At 42.6% G+C, this 24,568-nt stretch overlaps 1 protein-coding gene across 7 annotated transcripts in view; it reads left to right on the top strand.

Annotated features, from left to right (window-relative positions):
• The window catches only part of SULF1 (sulfatase 1), a 199,094-nt gene that overhangs the window by 114,419 nt on the left and 60,107 nt on the right, over positions 1 to 24,568 (top strand). For 5 of the 7 annotated variants that reach the window (XM_070802644.1, XM_070802640.1, XM_070802645.1 and 2 more), the window contains 3 exons: positions 5,467 to 5,706; positions 15,849 to 16,000; positions 18,331 to 18,500. In XM_070802644.1, coding sequence (XP_070658745.1) covers positions 5,467 to 5,706; positions 15,849 to 16,000; positions 18,331 to 18,500 — 562 coding nt within the window. Of the gene's footprint in view, positions 1 to 5,466; positions 5,707 to 15,848; positions 16,001 to 18,330; positions 18,501 to 24,568 lie in introns of those variants that run through there. The other 2 variants (XM_070802643.1, XM_070802646.1) reach the window with 1 other exon arrangement.

The raw sequence follows: 24,568 nt of genomic DNA on the forward strand, positions 1-24,568 counted from the left end.
AGAGCTCTGGCTTAAAACCAAGTCCTTGCAGCTATAGGACAAAACATGGTCCCATCCAATGGGACCATGCTGGAAATGCATAATTAATAGTTGTATGGATACAGAATCATTTTGGGTAGTTTCCCAATGAAAAATCAATGGTGCAGTCACAGTGGCCATAGGTGCAGGACCAGGCAGTGTTGTTGGCTAACATTAATCACTGCACAGCCATAAAAGAGAAGGGGCTTTGTACTTACCTTGCTGGAGCACACTTACTCAGCAGAGGGAAGAGGTATGATTCCTACACTCCGTCATCTGTATCCACCCAGGGACTCCAAGATCAGAGGCAGCATTTAACATCAGTGTGACTGTCAGCTTCTGAAGACAGACACATCTGCAGCCTACGCCCCCTCTCCCACTCAGACCCAAGCTACTGAAATCAGTCCATAAGAAGGCAGGAGACAGGCTTTAGTGTCTGTTAGTATCTCCCCTAAGAGGCTAGATGAAGCAAAATACATATGTGCTAAGTCACCTCAGTTGTGTCTGATTCTTTGTGACCCCATGGACTGTAGCCCGCCAGGCTTCTCTGTCCACAGGGATTCTCCAGGCAAGAATACTGGGGTGGGTTGCCATGCCCTCCTCCAGGGGATCTTCCTGACCCAGGGATAGAACCTATGTCTCTTATGCCTCTTGTATTGGCAAGTGGGTTCTTTATCACTAGCACCACCTGGGAAGCAAAATATGAGACTACAGTAAATGAGATACACTCTTACTATGAGCAGACATCATTTCTGTGTTGCAGTCTTCAGAAGTCAATGTCACAGCCAGTACTCAGCCTAGATGGAGCTTAAGAGCATGATCTCTGAACAGACAACCTGCATTTGTATCTGAGCTCTGCTGCTTAGGGTCTGTGCAGTCCTAGGCATGTTGTTTAACCCTTCTGTACCTCAGTTTATCATCCCTGATGTAGGAATAATAATTAATAACACCCACTATGGAAAGTTATTGTCAGGATTAAATGATTTGCTACATATGAAACACTTAGAAATGGAAGCAAGTATAAAATCCGCTGGGCTTCCCAGGTGATGCTAGTGCTAAAGAACCCACCTGCCAGTGCTGGAGACATAAGAGACATGGGTTCAATCCCTGAGTCAGGAAGATCCCCTGGAGGAGGGCATGGCAACCCACTCCAGTATTCTTGCTTGGAGAATCCCATAGACAGAGGAGCCTAGCAGGCTACAGTTCACAGGGTTGCATGGAGTCAGACATGACTGAAACGACTTAGCGCACACAGTCATAAAATCCGTGAGAATAAATATGAAATCAGTGTTTTCTTTTCCTGTCTACCTATCTTACCGCTTTGGAAGTGGTCTAAACCATTTAGATCACTTAAAGTGAGGCACCCACTAAAGTCTCTTCCAGCTCAAAGCTTCCCTGGTTCTGTGTCAGGCTTCAACTACATCTCCAAGAGTGGACCGTGGACAGGCAGCACCGGTGTCATCAGGGAGCTTGATAGAAATGCAAATTCTTCTATGACATAACATGCTCTCCAGGTGATTTTTAAAGTTGGAGTAGCATTGTCTCAGAATCTTCTCTTCACTAAGAAACTTCAAGCTAGATGCTCATATTCAGTCAGGAGCCCCACCCATGGGGCTCTTAACACTGTACCTGCAGAGACCAGTGGAGAAGGAAATGCAGCCCACTCCAGTATTCTTGCCTGGAGAATCCCAGGGATGGAGGAGCCTGGTGGGCTGCCGTCTATGGGGTCATACAGAGTCGGACATGACTGAAGCGACTTAGCAGCAGCAGCAGCAACAAAGACCAAACGTCTTCATTGTTCTCTCCTTTGACTGGCAGATCAGTTGGAAGCACGGGGTTTAGAGGGATTTTTTTAGTTCTTCAACACAACCAGCTCAGTTGTTTAAGAAAAGAATGATATTTATTTATTTTTAAAAGATTTTTTGATGTGGACCATTTTTGAAGTCTTTGTTGAATTTGTTACAATATTGCTTCTCTTTTATGCTTTGGTTTGTTGGCTGAGAGACCTGAAATCTTAGCTCAGAGAGATGTGAAATCTTAGCTCCCTGACTAGGAATCAAAGCTGCACCCTCTGCATTGAAAGGAAAAGTCTTAGCCACTGGACCACCAGGGAAGTCCCAAGAGTGATATTTAGCGTGAGAGGACAGTCCTGGCTGGGGCAATTCCAGGAGTGATGCGTGGAACTGACCCTGGTGACACAGATGGTAAAGAATATGCCTGCAATGCAGGAGACCCGGGTTCAAAGTGGGCGTGGCAACCCACTCTGGTATTCTTTTCTGGAGAATTCCATGGACAGAGGAGCCTGGTGGGCTACAGTCCATGGGGTCGCAAAGAGTTAGACACAGCTGAGTGACTAACACTTTCACTTCTTTCTGCATGGGGCTGAATTCTCCCCCCTAGTTTTCATATGATATGATCTTAGATCAGATTTCCACCTCCCATCCAGTGTTGTGGTCCAAATGAGTTTGTAAACTGGAGGTTGCAGCTTTGTGATGCAACCTTGAGGGATGGCCTCCAGTTGCATTTTTTTTTTTTTAATTTGAGTCTAGCTAAGCTCATGAGGAAACTCCGAGAAGTCATCCTCTGACATGAAGAGACCATTAGGCAATAAAAATTGGTCAATAGTGTTTGCTAAGTTTTCTCAAAATTCAAGCTGTTACCATAAGTAATCACTGCAGATTTATAAAGAGGAGAAAAGAATAAGTGAATGGACTTTGATGCTGACCTTGAACTCTCTCCCCACTCCTGTGTTTCATTGCATGTATTTATTCCAGGCTCTATCCCTTTTATGATCAACTAACATAAATATAAAACACAACATTCCTAATGTGCACTTCTTTGATGTTCTGTAGGGCATAGTTCTTCTCAAGTTACTTCTTGAGCAACAGTGAAACCATTACTTATCCAGTTTTCTTCCCAAGCTGAAAAATGTTAGCCAACACACAGCCTTCTGATACATTACAGCATCTCTTGGATCTTCTATTTTTTTTTAAATAAGTATCTTTTAAAAATTATTTATTCTTTTTTTTTTTTGGCTGTGCACTGGCTTTCTCTTGTTGCAGAGAGTGGGGGCTGCTCTCTAGATGCAGGTGCACTGGCCTCGTTACAGTGGCTGCCCTTGTTGCAGCGCATGGGCTTGATGGTGAGTGGGCTTCAGTAGTTGTTGTACGTGGGTTTAGTTGCTCTGCAGCATGAGGGCTCTTCCTGGACCGGGGATAAAACTGGTGTCTACCCTGCATTCTTACCACTGGACCACCAGGGAAGCTCTTAGGTCTGCTTCTTAAGAGTCATTCTACTGTGGACGCACAACGCCATTCAAGTTTCAGCAACCCCTTGGCCACACCTTTGATGGACCAGCCTGTTTCCTCGACAGTGTACATACCTCCATTGTCATAGCAACACCTCTCAAAGACTTTTATCGTAACATATCCTTCACGCCTTTGACAAAGATCTGACTCTGCCATCATTTTGTCTGTTCTGTCAAAGCTGAATGTCTCTCCCCAGCTGCCAAGCTGTTTGCTAGCTCTGCCACCCATTACATCAAGAGAAGTCTTCATTTTCGTTTTCATTCCAGAAAACTCGTGTGCCATTTTCATCACTCCACTTACCTCATCCCACCTCCAGTGCACCACACATACCACCGCACATGCCCCCAATGATGCACTTCACTCATCCTGAGATCTTCTTCCTCCTTTCCTTCCAGTTGTCCTCAAGTACTGTGGCAGCTGCTGCTGCTGCTGCTGCTAAGTCGCTTTAGTCATGTCCGACTCTGTGCGACCCCATAGATGGCAGCCCACCAGGCTCTCCTGTCCCTGGGATTCTCCAGGCATGAACACTGGAGTGGGTTGCCATTTCCTTCTCCAATGCAGGAAAGGGAAAAGTGAAAGTGAAGTCACTCAGTCCTGTCCGACTCTCAGTGACCCCATGGACTGCAGCCCACCAGGCTCCTCCATCCATGGGATTCTCCAGGCAAGAGTACTGGAGTTCTTACTAAATTTTGCCTCCTGTCCCCACTGTCCTTATATGCCCTGCTACTGCTGTATCCACACTACCTTGCTTTGCAGATATCTCCAAGCAATGTTCATATATAAGTTCTTGTTAGATAGATTACTAGTGAAGATTGGAGGCAGCAGAGAACTTCCCATTGCTTTTGTTAATGCTATAGTTGCGGGACCAATCCAGAGAGTTGAGATCAGTAGAATGAATGCTCAGCATGAAGTGGGCGCTCACTACATGTTATTCATCGATGGCAAAAAAATAAGTTGCTTGATCTTCTGAAGACAACCAGGGCGGAAAAAGCAGTTTGGAATCCTCTTCAGCGAGGCATACTGTAGAGAGCTCTAAGGAGACACAATTAGAAACCGTCTTTTCTGTTTTCATGTAAACAGTAAAAGCACGTATGTGAAAAAATATGAGGCCGACTGTGGCTTTTTGGATGGCTGCACACTTCTCTTCTGCTCTGAATGCTTGCCTGGTTTGCATTACGATTTCCTTCCTTGTTGGAAAACGACATAGACTTTCTCCCTTTCTTTGGAAGAAGCAGGACCTGTTGGAAATGTGAGGCTCCAGGATTGAAATGCAATGGGCTTGGCTGTGGTGCTCTGTAGTGCATTTCTTGACAAGTCCTGAAAAGACTATTGAATTCTGGCCTGAGCTTTTTTTTTTCCTGCAGTATTTGGATGGGATTCAGCTGCCATGTTTGGCTGGATTGAGTAATCAAAAGAGTTTTTTTTTTTTTTTTCTTTCTCGGCAGTTTTATGTACAATTTCATCCTTTAGAGTTCAAATGGAATATTTTACTGCTAATGCAAATGCTTTTGAATGCAATAGAATCATAGCTCTTTCATAAGCAAGCAATCCATCTTTTTAAATGACGTGGAAACAGGCAAAAACATAAACTGATCGTGTGATCCTGATAGAAAATCTGCCAGGTAGGTGGTGAGTTTACTAGGGGATACCAAGTTGCATTGGAGTTTTTTTTTTTTAGTTCAACACGCATTTTGGATGAACTTTTACTTAACTGTAGAAATTTTTCCCTCTTTTGTTTGATATGATAAAAGTACTGTATCCATCTTTTCTGCAGTGTTTGTAGCTGGTGTGAGTTTGGTGGGCTAGGAGTTTTGATGCTCTCTAGTCAACTTCAAAGGGCTGCTGGCCTTTGAATCTACTCCATCTCTAAAATTCTAGCTTTAATGATTGGATGAGCCTGCAGTTTTTTCCTTTGTGATTAAAAAAGGGAGAAGCCAAAATGTGTTTATTATTCTGCAAATACTTGAGATGATAGGATCCCCAGTGGTGCACTGTGTCCTGGAAATGAGAACTGGTCCAATCACAGACTCCTTCAAGCCAAGGGAGGGACGTTAACAAGTCGGGGAAACAGAGTGACATGACGTCAGTGGGTGATTGTGCAGTGCTGTCTGCTAAACAGGGCTGGCCTTGTGCCTTTCAGGGTCCCTGCAAGTCATGAACAAAACCAGAAAGATTATGGAGCGTGGGGGGGCCACCTTCACCAATGCCTTCGTGACCACGCCCATGTGCTGCCCCTCGCGCTCCTCCATGCTCACCGGCAAGTACGTGCATAACCACAACATCTACACCAACAACGAGAACTGCTCTTCCCCCTCCTGGCAGGCGGTGCACGAGCCTCGGACGTTTGCGGTCTATCTGAACAGCACCGGCTACAGAACAGGTAAAGGGGAAACTTCCAGGCCTTCATTCCGTGAACTCTGGTAACGCATCTCAGAAAAATGCACTATGTGATGAAATCTGTGACCTTCCAATCAGTCCCTAAGTGGAAGGAGTCTCCCTCTGCATCCCTTACTTTTCTCTCTGATGAATGTCCCAGCCGGAGATCCCTTAGAGAAAAGCCAGAATGATTCTCAGTGGACGCGTGAAGGACAAGTTGTCCCCATCAGTGCGTGCATGTGTGTTTGCTCAGTCACTGAATCACGTCCTACTCTTTGCGATCCCATGGACTGTAGCTTGCCAGGGTCCTCTGTTCCATCAGAGCACCCAGCAATTGGAATTTTCCGGACAGCCTACAACTGAAGAGTTTCTATCCCATGAGCCTGCTTACCTCAACCTCCCAAATTTCCAGGTCCTGGTACCAACTGAGCACATTCTTGAATGCAGAGCTCCTATCCCAGGATCTGGGACACAATAGATTATCAAAATTATTTACTGAATTCATAAATAGCTGAATGAAATAATCCAATGAGGTGTACTTTATTAATTCACCTATTTACTTACTCATAATCAATAGGATTCTGCTTTTCTTTAGCTTCATTGTGGTTACTTTTAGATCTCAAATGTTCACCCTTATTTCCCAGGAAAGGAGGGCATCCCATGGTACACCTTTTATCACCGTTTAACCTACATAGATGAGGGGTGTGGTTAACTGGTGTCTTGCATATTAGGGACCTCCTTCCAGAGAGATCGTGAACATCAGGCCAATCGTTCTAAGAAATAAGCAAGGCTCCTTCCTGTATGATTGACCCAAAGCCTTTATTCTCCAAGCATTTAAATGCTCTTGTTAGGTTTTCTGAGCATTTCTTTTTTTTAATTTTTATTTATTTTTTATTATTTTAAACTTAGCCACATGTGGCCAATAGCTACCATATTGTATTAGACAGCACAGTTTCCACTATCTTTGGGGGAGTGGAACCATTTTAACAGAATTAGGAGTGGGAAAGACATAGTCTGAGCATTTCCTATTTTAGGAAAGGAAACCCAGATATTGATTGAGGGATATAATGGAAAATAATTTTTTCAGAACCAACTAGACTTATTCATAAGAATTCAGGGTGTCATCATTAAAAACTTGGAAATGATTGTCAAGTCTACAGATTCTCTATTCTGAAGATTTCAAAGGAAAGGATTTTGGATAAAGGTATTCTCTCTCAAATCTCTTCTAAAAATGAAATTAATCTTTCCCCTTGGATTTAGGAACTATGTGGTCATTGGCTTCTGTGCAGAGCACCTTGTGGGCACAATACTTGTTATTTATAGATGAAAACACTGACTGTGGAGATGATAGCATTGTCATCCGAAAACATCTCAAAGTCTCCACTCACAGAAGGAACTCCTCCCATGAGCCTCAAAGGTGTCTGCTTATGCTTCGGAAGGAAACTAGGTTACTCGGAGAGCCTTATCCTGAGTGTTTTCCCACATGAGTGGTTTAAATGTATAGCACCTTTCATCTGAGAGCTCTAAAACAATTTGCAAATCTCTCCAACATCCCTGTAGGGCTCATAAACAGCCAGTGTACTTGGCTCCATTTTATAACTGAGGTGAGGATTTCAAATACTGTGCGACCAGCTGAGAAGCAAAATCAGAAATGGTCCCCTGATGCCTGACTCCTGATTTCGACCACCAAATTGTGTTTTATTCATGGGAAGCATTGTGTGAAGTCAGTGCCTTTCAACTCTCACTGTCCCTGTAATTTAATTCCTAGTAGCAGACAGAGTTGGAACCTAGGGAGTTAGAACACTCGTCATATCCAGACCAACGTGGTTGGGGTCTGTCCTAGGAAACAGAGATGTGGGTGACTACAAGAACCCTGCTGAGACTTAGAGCTGTTGACTATGGCTTGCTAATACATTTCAGGGCCAAATCAAGAAAGGGAAGAACGAAAAGAAGTCTGGAGAGAGACTGAACAGTGGTTTGGCTATAGTTGACAGTGTTTCATCGTGTACTCGAAATTTGCTAAGAGGCTAGATCTTGGGTGTTGTTATCACAATAGAAAATAATGGAAACTACTGAACATGTAAAGGGATGAGTGTGTTGATTGGCTTGGCAATGGTTTTTGTTTCACAATGTTTTTGTATAGTGGGCCCTTGGGTTACAAACCTTAGAATGTTTGATTGTCAGTTATACTTAAGTAAAGCTGGGCCGTCGGAAAGAAAGGGGAAAAATTGGAAATTGGTATTTTGTGCTTGCTTCCTCTGTACCAGGCATTTTAGCTGAGTTTTCTCACCTAATTCTTCCTGCAGCCTTGAAAGGATTTGCCCATATTGCCAGTGAAGAAACAGAAACTCAGGAGAGTTGGTCTGAGGTCACAAGCTAGTCAGTGACAGACTGAATCCAGCACACTTGACTCCATCTTTCTCCTTCCCATTATCTTATTTCCTGACATATGTTTCTATCATGCCTCATTCCAAAGTGCCTAATAGTGACACATAAAACATAATAGGATACAGAGCAATCAGGACCCTGTCCAGTAGAAATGGAGGGTAGAACCAGTTCAAATCAAGGCAACGGTTAATATACAAACCACAGACATGCCACAGAATTGTGGAGAAAGGCTGCATATTTGAAGCTAAATTTCCAGATGGCAAAAGCAAAAATGGAAACGCCATCTAGCACAAAGTTCATTGGGTCACCAAGAAAAAACAAATCTGTTGCTTCTAAGAAGTGGAATGTATTCTGGTACTTGTTTAAATTATCCTATGCTGTATCCACCCTACGGGCTTCCCTGGTGGCTCAGATGGTAAAGAGACTGCCTGCAATGCAGGAGACCTGGGTTCGATCCCTGGGTTAGGAAGACCCCCTGGAGAAGGAAATGGCAACCCACTCCAGTATCCTTGCTTGGAAAATCCCATGGTCAGAGGAGCCTGGCAATCTACAGTCCATGGGGTTGCAAAGAGTCGGACACGACTGAGCAACTTCACTATCACTATCACTATGCTGTATCCACCCTACAGTGGGTTACGAGAGCTTGAATAAACCTCAGAGATAATTTCATTCAGTTCTCTTATTCTCAAATGGTAAAGAATCCGCCTGCAATGGAGGAGACCCGGGTTCCATCCCTGGGTCGGAAAGATTCCCTGGAGAAGGGAATGGCAACCCACTCTAGTATTCTTGCCTAGAGAATCCCATGGAAAAAGCAGCCAGGTGGGATACAGTCCATGGGATCACAAAGAATCATACAGGACTGAGCAACTAAGCATATACAGATAAACAAATTTAAATATTCCACTTTTTTTTTTTTTTTTTTTTTTTACTTTTTGGCCACACTGCCCAAGAGGCATGTAGGATCTTAGTTCCCTGATCAAGGGAAGTACAAAGTGCTAACCACTGGACCACCAGGGAAGTCCCATCAGATGAACAAATTTAGACCCACAAGATAAGAGGACTTGCTGAAAATGATCCATCTGATGTTCTACTAGGAAGAGTGAGCAACAAGACCTTGGTCTTCAGGGCTCTTTCCAGTATAGTACCCTAGCCTTGTGGGTTAGGTCTAGGAGGAAACTGCAGACAATCAGCCTTTCCCAGGGACAACTAGCAGTCTGGTGGTGCAGTCCATTGGGCCTGCTTCAGTCAGTTCTCTTCTTCAGGAAGAGGAGATTTGCTTCTGGAAATTAACTCATATTCTGTAGCCAACCTTCTTCCCTGGGGTCTAGACACTTAGGTAATAATGGAATTTACAGTGAGTCATTCTACAAAGTAAAGGAATTCTTTAAGGAAAACAGGACTCTTCCAAATGCTTAAGACTTTTTCAAACACTCTGCTAGGAATAGAAAATGGATGATGTGCACCCAGGAAAATAAATTTTGAGAGTGCCCACTAGTAAATCGGAAAAGGTAAAAATTGGAGGGCTAAAAGAGCAGTGATAATGAGCTATATAATGTAAATTCATCTTTAGTGGGAAAATATTGATATGTCTCAGACAATTAGGAAGTAAAGATGTCTCTGTGACAATAATTATCAATCCAACCAGGGACAGAGACTCATTTGAAAATCTACAAATAAGCACATCAGGATGATAGACATCTCAGGAAATTAAGAGAATTGGTGTGTAGGTTTTAAACCAGCATAATTATTTATGAACCACTAAACTAGTGAGGGGGAGCCAATATATAAAGATTTTATTGTTTTCCTAACAATAAATGCATCATTTAGAACATTTAGCTGAGAACATAGGAAAAATAATGACGGAAGCTGTATTATACATAAAGATCCATCTAGCAAGAAGCACAAAGCAGTAATCAGTTTTACGAAGAACAACCCAGAGAAGACAAACTACTGAGAGGCTTGTTTTGGGAGGTATCCAGAGTACATGGATTTAAATGAATTGATCCAGTATTGTACTTACCGTTGTATGACATTATTTTCTTTTTTCAGAACCAAGGCATATTTTTGGACTGACTATAACCTAAATTTTTCTAACTTTACTCATGGAAAATATGACTTCACAACAGCTTAAATGTTTAAGAAAGGAAAATAAAATAACATTTCTATTGCATTTTATGTTCTAAGTGAAATGGTAACAATATTGTATTATCTATCATAAAAAGGAAAATTCTACCTGATTATCCACTCAAAAATTTTTAGTTTAAATTTCTTTTGAGAGGAGAGACATGAATGTAACACCTGGCATAAATTTTTAAAGTGACAGTAATAATGCATAATTGAGAGGTAGCATCAAGTATTAAGGGGAAAACCCTGAACAAAATGGTGGAGAACTGGAATCATGTCCTTACTTTGCCTTGAACTTATTTTGAGAACTTTTCCAGGCCAGTTTTCTAACCTATAGAATGCAGAGATAGGACTAGAGGGATTCCTTAGTTCTGTTTCCTATCCAAAATTATATTGTAATTTTCTTATAATCACTGTAATCATACTGATTCCTTTAAAAATGGTAGTGCTCAAATTATAATCATAACACAGGATTTGTAAATTCACAGGTGAATTAAATTTTAGTCATACTAATTCTGCTTCATATCACTGGGGTGGAAGGGACAATATTTAATAAAGACCTGCAATAAAATTGTTATGTAAAGAATTATTTTTGTAACAAAACACTGCAGACAAATTAATCATTTTTTATATGTCTTTTTACATTATAAAATTTATGTTACTTATAAAGTGAAACTAAAGTTGCTCAGTCGTGTCCAATTCTACACAGTCCCATAGATTGTAGCCCGCCAGGCTCTCTGTCCATGGAATTCTCCAGGCAGGAATACTGGAATGGGTTGCCATTCCCTTCTCCAGGGAATCTTCCAGACCCAGAGATAGATCCTGGGTTTTCTTCATTTCAGTCAGATTCTTTACAGCCTGAGCCACCAGGAAGGCCCCACATTACTTATGGCAAGTATATTTATTCTCTAGTATGAGATGTTTTAAAATGTATTAATAGAGTTCACTAAAAGTAAAACAAACTAATATTCTTATTTTTATGAATGATAGTATTATGGATTTTTGATAAGTACCCAAAAACAAGATGTAGCATACATTCTGCTTAAAAGTATAGTAGACTTTGATCCATAAAGAGATATAAAGTAAGATTCCTGTCTTTGCTAGACTCCCAGTCTAGTTGGGGAAACCAAACTCATGTGTATGAGGTGACATAAGAGTAAATCATAATTTTAACTTGGTTCAAAATTATGTAAATTTATAGTTACTATTAGTGAAGTCCTGCCACCCCAAATCTAATCATTGCAAGGAGTGAGAGCTCAATTAGTACATTGTTGCATTAAATAACATTTGACTTCTCTACAGCATCAGAAATCCTTTGTATATGTAGTTACTATTGCAAATCTAAAAATAAAAGCTTTTGCCTCAAATAGTTCAAGGAAATTTTTCTAAGGGTTGTGTAACAGGTAGTTTTGGACAGAAGTAGTGTGGACTTTAGTCAACAGTCATTATGATCAGGTCTTTCTGATCTTTCTCCCTGTCACCCAACCCCACCTTCCACCTTCTAAACAGCTGTGAAGGGAAGTGTTTAATGGCCCAGAGAAGAGAGGAGGGGTAGATGGTGTGCTAGTGACATATTCAGACAGTAGTTGAGTTGAATTGCCAAAGCTAAAGGATTGAAAACCTTCAAACTACACGTAACATAGTGGCAGTATGGGCAAGAAAATGAACTTCACCTTCGAGATGGAGGAAGAGATTTAGTGCATCTGGAGGAAAATAATTAGAATCCCAGATAATCAATTGCAGAGCACTGCCAGGAAGTGTTGTTGAAAGAGGCCAGGGGTAATTACAAATGAGCCTCAGTGTTCGAAGGTGACACTAAAGGCTGAGTAACTTGACGCTGACAACGCTGGGTACTGCCTCATGATGCACAAGGCCTCGTCTCCCTTGGAGCCAAGAGTGATGGGTGAGGACACATTTGGAATAGTGAGTACATTTTTTACACCCCATTAACACAAAGACACGGAAAACCTGGAGGGAGTTCTGAAGTGAATAACAGGGACTATTAAGAGACTTAAAGGAATTGTTTATAAGGGGAGGATTAAGGGAAAGGGCGATAGCCATGGCAATGGGTAGAAAACAGTCCTAAATAACCTAATGAGTAAAACAATGAGGAAAGGGCAGGAATGACTTGGCCTGGCTTCCTTGAGAGGGGGGGAAAAAACAGAGAACAAAACTAAAAGTAGCAAGAAAAACAAATCTAAAAAACTAATTAAGCAAGAAAATGTCAGCCAATTGGGAGGGAATTTGTTGCTACAAAAATGAATCAGATTAGGAAAGAAAACTGTGTAACCTCTCCAGCGATGTTTTCAGATGCACAGGGCAGAACTCTAGAACAGAATTTCCTTGCACTTCAGGAGGGTAAGTTATTTAAATCAGAACCCAGAGTTGAAAAGCTAATGATCATGGTGATGGTAATCATAATATTGGGGCTACCCAATGGTAAAGATTCTGCCTGCCAATGCAGGAGAATTGGGTTCCATCCCTGAGTTAGAAGGATTCCCCTGGAGGAGGAAAGGGCAACCCACTCCAGTATTCTTGCCTGGGGAGTTCCATGGACAAAGAAGCCTAGCCAGCTACAGTCCATGAGATCAAAAAGAGTCAGACATGACTTAGCAACTAAACAACAAACAAAAATCATAAAAATGTTGGGTTGGCCAAAAGGTCCATAAGATGTAGAAAAACCTGAACAAACTTTCTGGCCAACCCAGTACCAGCAGTGACAGTACTTAATAAGCCCTCATTATATGCCAGGTACTGTTTTCAGTGCTTTGCATATGTATTAATTCATTTTCATCTTCACAATATCCCTTCCGCTATTATCATCATCATCTTCATGGTTTTCCAACAAGAGAATTGGAAGTAGAGAGAGGTTAAGTAAGTCACCTCTGGACATGTAATTAGAAAGTAACAGAGCCAGGATTTGAACCCAGGCAGGCTGGCCCCAGGCTTTATATTCCTAACCACTATGATCTTTTATAAAAAGAGGGAAAAGTGGGAAAAAAAACCCTGAGGATGAGGAGTAGGCCAGGGGAAAGAGCTGGGCTCTTGGTTATCTAGTGAAAGGCTTCTGGAAACAGTCCCGTTCTGAAGTCATGCTGGTGGAGTGTGGCCTTGGTCTGCTGCCTGGGACTCAAGTCCCGTTGCATTTTGTCAGGAAGGAAAATCATCTGTGGTTCAGTGTGAGAAGGTGGTTAGTCTCTGAAGATGAGAACATCTCATTAGAAGAATTCCTACAGCTCATAGGAAGTTCAGAGGGAAATCCTGAGTCACAGCTGACATGAGACCCTCTGACACTTTGTTCCATGCCTGTCTGTCTGCTCAGGAGCCCTGGCAGAATCCTTAAGCTGTGTATGTTTGACGAAGGGACCACCTGATTTATTCAGTCATTTGCAGATTCAACGTATAAACATTCATTCAGCAAGTAAACAAACATTGCTGTGTTCCTCAGACTTGAGTCAACTCTTCAAAGAAAATAAATCCAAAGAGAAGTATCAACTTTTGCACCTCTGAAACTCTACTCTATGAAAATATTTTGACCAAATTAGCTTTTTTTGAAAAATCATAACTCAATTGAAAACACAAAATTTAACAAGTCCAGAACTTGTAGAGTCCCAAGAATATGTGGGGGTCCATGAACCCCAATTCAAGAAACTAAAATTAATGGAGCCCCTAGACTACACACTAGGATGGGAGGAGAGTGCACACAGATTAGATCAAGCAGTGTTTGTCTAAAAAAAAAACCTTACAGTGTAAGGGATATTGGCTTCCCCAGTGGCTTAGCAGTAAATAATCTGCCTGCAGTGTGGGTTGGGAAGATCCCCTGGAGGAGGAAATGGCACCCCACTCCAGTATTCTTGCCTGGGAAATCCCATGGACAGAGCAGCCTGGTGAGCTATGATCCATGGGGGTCACAGAAGATTCAGACTGGACTCGGCGACTAAACAACAACATAAGGGAGATTAGGCTTATACGTGAACATAACTGTTCCACAAGGAAGGATGAGAATGTGACATCAGAGCCACAGAGATAAAGTCCTGTGGAATCAGCGCAAAGACTGGGAGTGAAATGGCATGTGTTCTGGCCTGATTCATAGAGAGGGAGACCAAGAGAACAGCACAGGCAAAGGTGGAGAGGTGGAAACCAGAACACCTAGAGGCAACACAGTTGCTGGAGAGAGGTACGCATCACAGAGATGTGCAAGATGGGGCTGGAAAGAGAGGGATCTTGTCCAGACAAAAGGAAGGCCTTGGACTGCAAGCTGTTAAACTCAACTGTGATTCTTCATCCAAGATTGCAAGAAGGTGATGTGACCTGAGCTGGTCTTCAGAAAGCTGATGGTGAGAGTGGAAAGACCCTGGAGCATGCATAGGAGAGATGGTCAGGAATCTGTGGGCCCCCAGAGGGGTGTCAAGTCAGAGAAACAATGAGAGGTCCCAGAGCTCTGACCCACTTAGAGCCTACAGGCAGCAGCTGCTCCATAGCAAGGTGAGCGAAGGGGTAGTTGAGGCAGGGAAAGTGCCACCAGGCCACGCCTGGTGAGTGATGATGCCACTCTGAGAATTAAAGGCTTTCTAAAGAAGTACATGTGCAAGGGAACATTATTCATTCCATTCTGGACAATTGCATTAAGAGCAAGAAAAACATTCAGATGGAGATATTCTACTGGTGGTTATATATCAAAGATGAAATCAAGCTAAATAGAGACTCCATAAAGACCCAGGAATGAAATATGTTGGATAAGTTTGAGATTCAGAAACATGTGCTTTAAGAGCAATACCAATAAAGTGCCTGGTTCCAGGATCTGTTTTCATCATTCCGAGCCAGTCAGCTAAGAACTTTCTTTATGTATGTAAGCGGAGGCATCTGTAATGAAGCCAGAAAGTGGGTTTGACATGGAAGGCATCTGGTTGAGCAGTGGTGTTTTTGTGGCACATATATCAATTCTTCTGTTTTACTGTAATTCTATGAAAATGAGTCATCAAGGTTGTAACCCCATGTTGCTAGACTTTTTGATTATCAGTAATAAGCACACATTTGTAAAATATACACAGTGTAAACAAGATGACATAAAATACATGTGACATAAAGGCACTGACCACACCCCATAGAAGCTGAGTTTATGAAGGTTCTTTGACACAGAAAACACATACTGTCCTGATAGGCAAAAACAAAGACAAGTTTTTCAATAATGTTTTTGTAATTCACAACTTTCAAGCAATATGTTGGAAAACTTACCCCAAAGACAACTTTCAGTACTGCACATCTCACACCGGCTACTTCTCTGATTATCGTATAAACTTAACAAAAAGATTCATTCTGCTTTTATCCTGGAAGGACCACAAAAAAATTCATGCATTCGAAGTATCATGAACCTGATGGTGATTTTATTAAACTGTACTATATTTATATAAACTATCCATGTACCTAGGCACTATTCTTATTTATTCAAAAGGAAAATGTATGTGGGTCACTTTGCCAAAGAATCAGAGTACATGAACGATACCTTAGCATCCACTGTTACCTAGGTTAACTTTTGTTTCACTGTCTTTTTTTCAAGATGTAATCTCATGTCGATGCATTTAGTTATGATTGATCATTTCATATGAGAAAATAATCCTTCTTTCCCCCTTGCAGCCTTTTTTGGAAAATACCTCAATGAATATAATGGCAGCTACATCCCTCCTGGGTGGCGAGAATGGCTTGGATTAATCAAGAATTCTCGTTTCTATAATTACACTGTTTGTCGCAATGGCATCAAAGAAAAGCATGGATTTGATTATGCGAAGGTAATTTTCAGGCACTTTTACACTGCATCAATTTACTTCATGCATAATGGGAGAAAGTCATTTTCAGTATGTTAGCCTATCCACGAGATTGGCTTTCTATGTTCTCACAGTTTTAGAAAGAGAAATTTTAAGATAATTTTAAACTCCAGGCAAGAAAAAGGCTCTCAGGGAACACTGACTTTGAATAGTGGATTTTTTCCCCCCTTCATTAGGATGAAAGGCAATCAGCCTTTGATGAGAGTATTATCAAAAAAATCATAGATGCCTGTACTCCGTCTTGTGATAATTTTTGGTCTCCCCCCCTCTAGAAGACTTGTCCACATAATCAGATGTTCATCTTGTACTGTTTTGCTTTTCATTAGGGTGAGAGTATATTCTGTCTGCGCCTTCAGATTTAGATGTAAGAATAAGAAAAGACAAGTGCAAAACTCAAAAGTTGGAAAACCACATTCTTTGCTTTTACCACACTTTGATATTGACAAGGACACCTGCCCATGGCAATGAGTCCACAAAAGTCTGTAAGGCAGTCAGTCCTAGAATTTCCAAATCAGTTCATAGAAACAGAAGTGAACAGGTCCCAGAGTTCTCTAACAAATGGATCCCAGATTAGACTTTTTAAAATCTACACAGCTTTTGTGATTGCCAACTTAAAACGATTTCCAGATCGCAGGAGCGGAGGGGGAAACATCTTTAAATTTAGCCTGCTAATTAGCCTAAAATACCCTCTTCCCTCCTAACCATGTCCATCTCTTCCTCATTTATCTAAAAGAAGCTGAGAACCTGCTCCAACTAGCATAGATCTCTGTGAAAAAGCCATTGGTAGAAATCAGAAAGAGGAGACTTGATCTAATTTTGGCACATCGCTATCCTTATGCTTGGCCTGATTTGAGCTCAAGGAACTTGGCGGGGGAGATAAAGTGTAAGTCTCCTTTCATACCCTCCAGAAAACAATGCATGCAAATGAATTCACAAACATTGCTAATAGGTTTCCAAACTCATCAGAGTTGTGAGCTGGCAGAAACCTTGGAGGCAGGTTTGAGCAATGCCCTACAAAGTGCACTAATTGTCACTGCTCCCATTTTTTATCTGTGGGGATACTTGCCATGCTCCTTGTTGAAGCTATTAACCTTTCTTTCCCTGTTGTCCTAAGGAGAGCAAAGCAATCAAGATTCCCTCCAAAGACTAAATCAGCGTATCTTGCCCATTATCACAGCTGATTAAGTGTCAAAGACAACTGTGTCGAAAAGAATATAGATCGTTTTTTTAGAAAGAGAGGAAAGGAATGAAACAGAGACTTCCATGGAAGGAGGTGATAGCCTGTGGGCTTGTCCTAAGAAGGACATGTGACATAGGCTTGGTCCCTTGGGCATGGCTTTTGCAGCTGTTCTGGTCCTTGAATCTACATGCGATTAGTCATGCCTAGAAGCCTCTGACAGTGCACATTGCCTGAGAGCTTTCTGAATAAACTTTACACTGGAGTTCCAGGCCAATGATACACACTTAGAGGAAGCAGGTGTTTTCAGTTTTCATCTTTTCTTTCTTTCTCATTCCATCTCTTCCCCCACTCCCCCTTATAGTCTTGCATCAGCCCCTTGGATTATAGATTAAATTGTTCTATTAACAAGTCAGGCTCTAATCCCAACAGCTGGATCATTTTAGTTGTGCAATTAACAGAGTGTAATCCGCAGGAAATCAACTGCTCCCCATATTGAGTGTTTCAGATAAACTAATTTATAGAATGCTGCCCCTTTTCCCTGTGCATCCAGATTTTGGTCATGACTTTCATTGGCAATCATTGTGTAATTCTAACAGGTGAATTTTTAATTTCACGAAAAGATTTTTTGTGTGTGTGCATTTATGCGTGTATGTGTGTATGCATGTGCGTGTCTGCAACTGTGAATTTGTAGTGGGCGTGGGTATTTCCTGTCCTTGAAGCAATTAAATTTTTTTAAAACGAATTACATCAGCGAAACCTGAGAATGAAATAAGTATCCGGTGTTTCATGTACTGTAGCATTTGTATTGCCAGATCTGATCATTATCTTGGGCAAGCAGGACTTGACTTTTTTTTTTCCCCCTAATTCTTAAATTGTACATTACTTTTAAAAAGATGTTTGTGTGTGTTACTATGCTGGCAACCCTAGAAAGTAACTGGCAACTGATCTCTGTTTCCGGAAGATGTTTTTCTCCTTGGGAAGTACAGTTTCTCTTCGTGCTTAAGATCTTACCTCCTCATTCAGTGAGTTGCTTCTGAGGGAAAGCAGTATTCAAATGTGATCTGATGAATGTCACCTTTTGTAATTTTTGTTTTGTGTCAAATGTATGTTTCAGGACTACTTCACAGACTTAATCACTAACGAGAGCATTAATTACTTCAAAATGTCTAAGAGAATGTATCCCCATAGGCCCATTATGATGGTGATCAGCCACGCGGCGCCCCACGGCCCCGAGGACTCGGCCCCACAGTTTTCAGAACTGTACCCCAATGCTTCCCAACACATGTGAGTAACAACCTCAACTCTGGGACCTGCTGATCTTGAGCCTCTCCTTTGCTCCCCACCCATCTCCTCCCCTGCACCCCATTTCTTTCCACGTGGCATCTCCACAAGGCAGGAATGGGGCTTCTGCCCCGAGACCACAGATCAGGCAGGCCCTGAACTCAGGGGCTTGCTGAGATGGCTTGATTACGAATCACATCTCCAACATCGTAAGTAACTGAACAATAACAAGAACAACAAAATGAACAGAGAGAAGCACATGGGGTGACTGGGGGGTGGTTTTGATCAAGGGCTTCCTTCAGTTGTCTCAAATAATATTCATCAACGTGATCTAATAATAATAATGATCAAACGGTATGTTTCTTATAGCAGCAGAGTGGTAGTGATCCACACCCCCAGTCTGGTTATAGAGACCTGGGTGAATTTCCTGGGCTCGGGCTGTCGCAGCTTTGCCACAGATGTCTGATTAGAATTGCTGCAGAGGCAGCTGCAGAGGGCATGCCCGAGAGGCCGTCTCAGGTCACGGCTTTAAAATAACCTGATGTTTCTTTTTGAGAGGCAGGAGCCTTGGGGAGGGGATTGGGAGGCCCAGAGGAGAGGCTGATGGCTTATGGCGATGAGACAGAGAGCAGAGAGCTGTATTAAGCTGACCATTCTCACGAGACGCGTGTAGTAAGTCTGGATACTTAGGCAGCGAAGAATGTGATTTTGTTTTTCTACTTCTCCACACCCGTTCTTCTTATCCATTGCAATGATATGCAGTCCTCCACGCAGAGCAGTGGGCTGAAAGTTTAACTATGAGAAGAGTAGGAAACAAGGAACTGATACGTTTCCTTCATCACTAAACCTCCAGAATTCATTCTTAATCTATTTGTGCTTAAATATTATCCCTCTTCAGCCACACTGATTTTAAAGCTATGGTCCCAGATGGGGAAAAAAATAAAGATTAAATGTACTTCTTTATGAAAAGAGATAAGTAACTACTGAAGGCATTCTAGTTGCTGGCATAACATATCCCTGGAAAACTTTTTATTCATATTTTTTATCTTATTATAACTAATAAACTTATGGCTCCTTGTCAGTGGTACTTAGATCCTCTCTATCATATCAAGTGACTTAGAAAGAAGGAAAGACGGGAACTAACAATACATAAATGAAGCCAGGTGAGTGTCCTACTGAGCATACCCAGAAACTTGGAGGATGGAAGTGTTTTGATGCATAAGATACTGTCGACAAAGAAAGCTGCCCCAGCAACTGAGGTATAGGGTCTGGATGATCCATTGTGTTTTGGAATCAACCCTGTGGATAAATATTCAAGACTCTCTACCCTATGTATAATTATGCAGCTAAATTCATAAATGAAGCCCACCAGGGACTAGTGACTCTCCATTAGCCATCACTGGCAGATGCAGTAACCTGCTGGTTCAGTAAAAGAAATAGGTCTTTGCAGATTTCTTCCATGCCCTGGGACTCACCTTTTCCTTTTCTTTGAGTCTGAAATTGCTTTCTTTGTTGCATTAGCAGAATCCCAGCCTAAGGTGATTTTCCACAACTGTAAACCTCACTGCTGTTTTCCCGGGAGTTTGAGGACAAGAAGTTGACAAAATGTGTTTTATGGCTCCTTAGAAGTCAGCTTGCCTTTGAAGCTTCGGGGCAAGGTCCTGAGCCTACAGGAAAATCAGCCACAGGTCAAAAGGTTCTGACAGCTCAGCAGTGTGCACAGACAGCAGTGCAGGATGAGAGAAATCTGCAGAGTTCTCAGGGCTTCAACAATAGCTTTAAAAAACAAAGAAGAAGCATCTCTGATTAAATTCTGCTTCATTCCACAAATATTTATGCGTGCCACCTGTGACACTGTACAGCACAGCAGGGATATAGGCGCAAGGAAGACACAATTGCTGGGACTTCCCTGGTGGTCCAGTGGCTAACACTCCACCGTCCCAATGCAGGGGGCCTAGGTTCAATCCCTGGTCGGGGAACTAGATCCTGCATGTAACAACTAAGAGTTCACATGCCACAACTAAGACTTCCTGGTGCAGTCAAATAAACATAAAATAATCTGCATTTTTTAAAAAAGAGACACAATTGCTCATTCTAGAACCAATGAACTAGGACAGAGGTCAGCACATGGAGGCCACTTCTGACTTGCCACCAGTTTTTATAAATAAAGTTTTATTGAAACACAGCCATGTTCATTCATTTAGGTATTATCTGTGCCTGCTTTTGCAATGCAACAGTGGAGTTGGGTAGCTGTGGCAGATGCCATTCAGCCTGCAGTGCCTAAACTATTTACTGTATGATTCTTTACAGAATAAGTTTGTTCTGGGCTCTTGCTCAAGGAGGAAGACAGACAAAGAGCCTTATCAAAGAGCCTTGTCAGCAACAGGCTCAGAAGCAAGTGCTAGAGCAGGGAGCCCAGGGTCTGTGAAAGTTTGGAGGAGGAAGCATACTCATCTTTTAGAAGAACCAGGAGAACTTCAGGGCCAAGGAGGCAGGCAAAGTGGACTGCAAAGGATGGGCAACGTTTCTGCAGCTGATAGACAGAGATTGGGTACATGATTTCAGGAAAAGTGGTCACCATGAGGCTGTCTAAGATGTGACCAAGGAAGTGAGGAAAGAAGTAAGGGATAAAGCTAGAGAGAGAAACCTGCAGGGTATTGAGAACGTGAGTGAATTTGTATGTAGCTGTAAACACAGTCCCTGGAGACTGTTTAGTCAAGGTAGACATCATATGTGACTTGACCATTTTTATATGTGAAGTTTTCGCTATTCCTTTTTAGTTCAGATGAACCACCTGTGTGCCTTACTGTGCTCAGGGCTCAGTCATGTCCGACTCTTTGCAGCCCCATGGACTGTACCCCACCAGGCTCCTCTGTCCATGGAATTTTTCAGGCAAGAATACAGGAGTGGGTCTCCTGTTCCTACTCCAGGATATCTTCCCGACCCAGGGATCAAACCTACGTCTCTTGTGTCTCCTGCATTGGCAGGTGGATTCTTTACCACTAGCGCCACCCTGGGAAGCCCTGTGAGCCTTACTAGTGATTCTATAAAGCTGAATCCACACATTGGCAGAGTGAAAGCTCTCAGGCCTTGGAGGCAAATAAGCACTGGTTCCTATCTCAGTGGTCCTTGCTGACCTGTAGGCAGTACCTTTCACCTCTCAGAACCTCCATTGTCTCATCGGTAAAATGGGAGTAATAACCAGCAACTTGGCATGATGTCATGAATGACAGTTAAAAGAGACCTCACCTTGGACCTGGAACACAGAAGCCACTTCATAGGTACTAATTCTCCGTGATCCTTCCTATTAAGATGAACCATAAAAAAAAAACAAACAAAACTGTTTTTGCTGGATTTGATCTTTCTTGACCTACAAAAAGGTGCTGTTTTGTTTGGTGAATTTCAACTTAACATTCAAGGGGAAGCAGCTAGGGAAGGAACAAGCTGGTTCTTGTCCGTTGTGACCTGACAAGTCTGTTGACGAGCTAAGACCTGCATTGATGAGGCTCTCACCCTGCCTATTCTAAAAACAGACAGAAGCACCAGCCTGGGCTGTGTTATCTTTGCCAGGTGCAAACCGTGCTCTTGGCAGTTTGAAGAACACCCTTAGCCATAGAAAATAAAAACTCACACGGTGAGTTGAGTGGTTCAGCTTCTGTTTGCTGCTAAGCCCGAGGCTTTGGAGCCCCTAGAATCAGGAGATCCGCTGTGTCTCCCACAGACCTTGAAAGCGTTGAATTCCGGGCATCTTTGTCATCAAGGTCTCCCTAGCCATCACAGGAAGAAAGGGCTGGAAAGAGTCCATGTGCATCTCTCTTGAGGCTGTGAGTGACTGCCTGGGTTCACAGTTCAGGCTGCACACAAAAGGAGTGAGACAAATTGAAGACAAGCTTTCCATTGTGCCGCTCGGAGCTCTTGAATGGCTGGTCTCCTTAGCAAGAACATGAGCAAGGCATTCAAGCAAAGCGATGCAAGAAGTTAAGTGCTTTGCAGAGATATTTGGCAGGCCCTGTGAAAACAGAGGAAGAAACTGTAGGTTCTGTGCTGTCGGGGGCAGGGGAGGGGGATGCAAGCCATGTGAGCACTTTCCTTGAGGTTGCCTTCCTTGGTGGTCAGGCATTATCCAGATGTCTTTCATCCGCCTTGGGTTAGAGCTATCTGACCCCCACTGCCTGGAGCGAATGTATCAGGTTTCCATGGTGTTTGCCATCGCCAACAAAGAAAGAAAGCCAGTTCAATATTGAGGCTAGAGGTTATGCCAACCAACTAAGAAAGAGAACGGATTATCGACCGCATGGAACAGGGGACCCTGTTTAATCAGACAGTGGCTCAGTCACTCCTGGCCTCTGAGAGATCTGAGGAAGTCTCCATCATGATAATACATATAATCATTCTTATCACAAAGCCCTTCACTATGACTAAGACTCTACTGCACGTTCCAGTAAATTCTCTCCCCCATGCTGCTGCTGCTGCTGCTAAGTTGCTTCAGTCGTGTCCGACTCTGTGCGACCCCATAGACGGCAGCCCACCAGGCTTCCCTGTCCCTGGGATTCTCCAGGCAAGAACACTGGAGTGGGTTGCCATTTCCTTCTCCAATGCAGGAAAGTGAAAAGTGAAAGTGAAGTCACTCAGTCATGTCTGACTCTAGCAACCACGTGGACTGCAGCCTACCAGGCTCCTCCGTCCATGGGATTTTCTAGGCAAAAGTACTGGAGTGGGGTGCCATTGCCTTCTCTGTCTCTCCCCCATATCCTCATAATAATGCTAAAGCCTCATCCTCTTGGCATCATTTCTCCTGGCATCAGTGATGTGATAATACTCACTTATAGACAAAAGCTGATGAGAGAAGAGATTACGTTTGCCTTCTTGATGATTCTGTGAGATGCTGAGGATCCCTTGACATTTTTCCACCAACTATGCCTCCATGACGGAGAAGGCAATGGCAACCCACTCCAGTATTCTTGCCTGGAAAATCCCATGAACAGAGGAGCCTGGTAGGCTGCAGTCCATGGGGTTGTGAAGAGTTGGACATGACTGAACGACTTCACTTTCACTTTTCACTTTCATGCATTGGAGAAGGAAATGGCAACCTACTCCAGTGTTCTTACCTGGAGAATCTCAGGGACAGGGAAGCCTGGTGGGCTGCCATCTATGGGGTCTCACAGAGTCGGACACGACTGAAGCAACTTAGCAGCAGCAGCAGCAGCATGTCTCCATGAACTTAAAGAAAAATTTTGTTCCAGTTCAACAGCTCTTTCTTTCTATCCCTGGAAATGCATTTGACTCTGTACACACACACATACACACACACACAGACACACAGGTTCATGTGAAATCAAAATTTAGGCAGAACAATCCACATCAACTAACTTGCAGATATTGTTCTGATCGTAGAGTTTGGGATGGACACAGCATGTCAAAGGGACAACTACCCTTAGGAAGCCTCAGAACATTTCTGAAACACCTTTGTTGCCTAAAGTTGAAAAGAAAGGACTTCCCTGGCAATCCAGTGGTTAAGACTCCATGCTTCCACTTCACAAGGTGCAGGTTTGATCCCTGGTCAGGGAACTAAGATCTAACATGCTGAGTCATGCAGCCAGATAAATTAATTCAAGTTGGAAAGAAATGTCTTGCCTTAAAAAGAATTTGCACATTCTCTCTTCATTTCTTCCACAAATACATAAAAGGATATGCTTTCAAAGAGGAGAGAATTTTAAATCCTCCATAAACATTTCTGACTTGAGCAGGATTAATTGCTCCCTTTGTGGCTCAGCTGGTAAAGAATCCACCTGTAGTGCGGGAGACCTGGGTTTGATCCCTGGGTTGGGAAGATACCCTGGAAAAGGGAAAGGCTACCCACTCCAGTATTCTGGCCTAAAGAATTCCATGGACTGTATAGTCCATGGGGTCACAGAGAGTCAGACACGACTGAGTAACCTTCACACACACACTTCCCATATTACCTCTGTATTCTTCTCTCTGTCATTTACTACATATCCCATTGCACTGGCTGTTCACTCAGATCCTTGATGTCCAGCCACACTTCAGAATATCCACACTTAACACCACAC

The sequence above is a fragment of the Bos indicus genome, chromosome 14 (genome assembly GCF_029378745.1).
Source record: "Bos indicus isolate NIAB-ARS_2022 breed Sahiwal x Tharparkar chromosome 14, NIAB-ARS_B.indTharparkar_mat_pri_1.0, whole genome shotgun sequence".
NCBI classification, from domain to species: Eukaryota; Metazoa; Chordata; class Mammalia; order Artiodactyla; family Bovidae; genus Bos; species Bos indicus.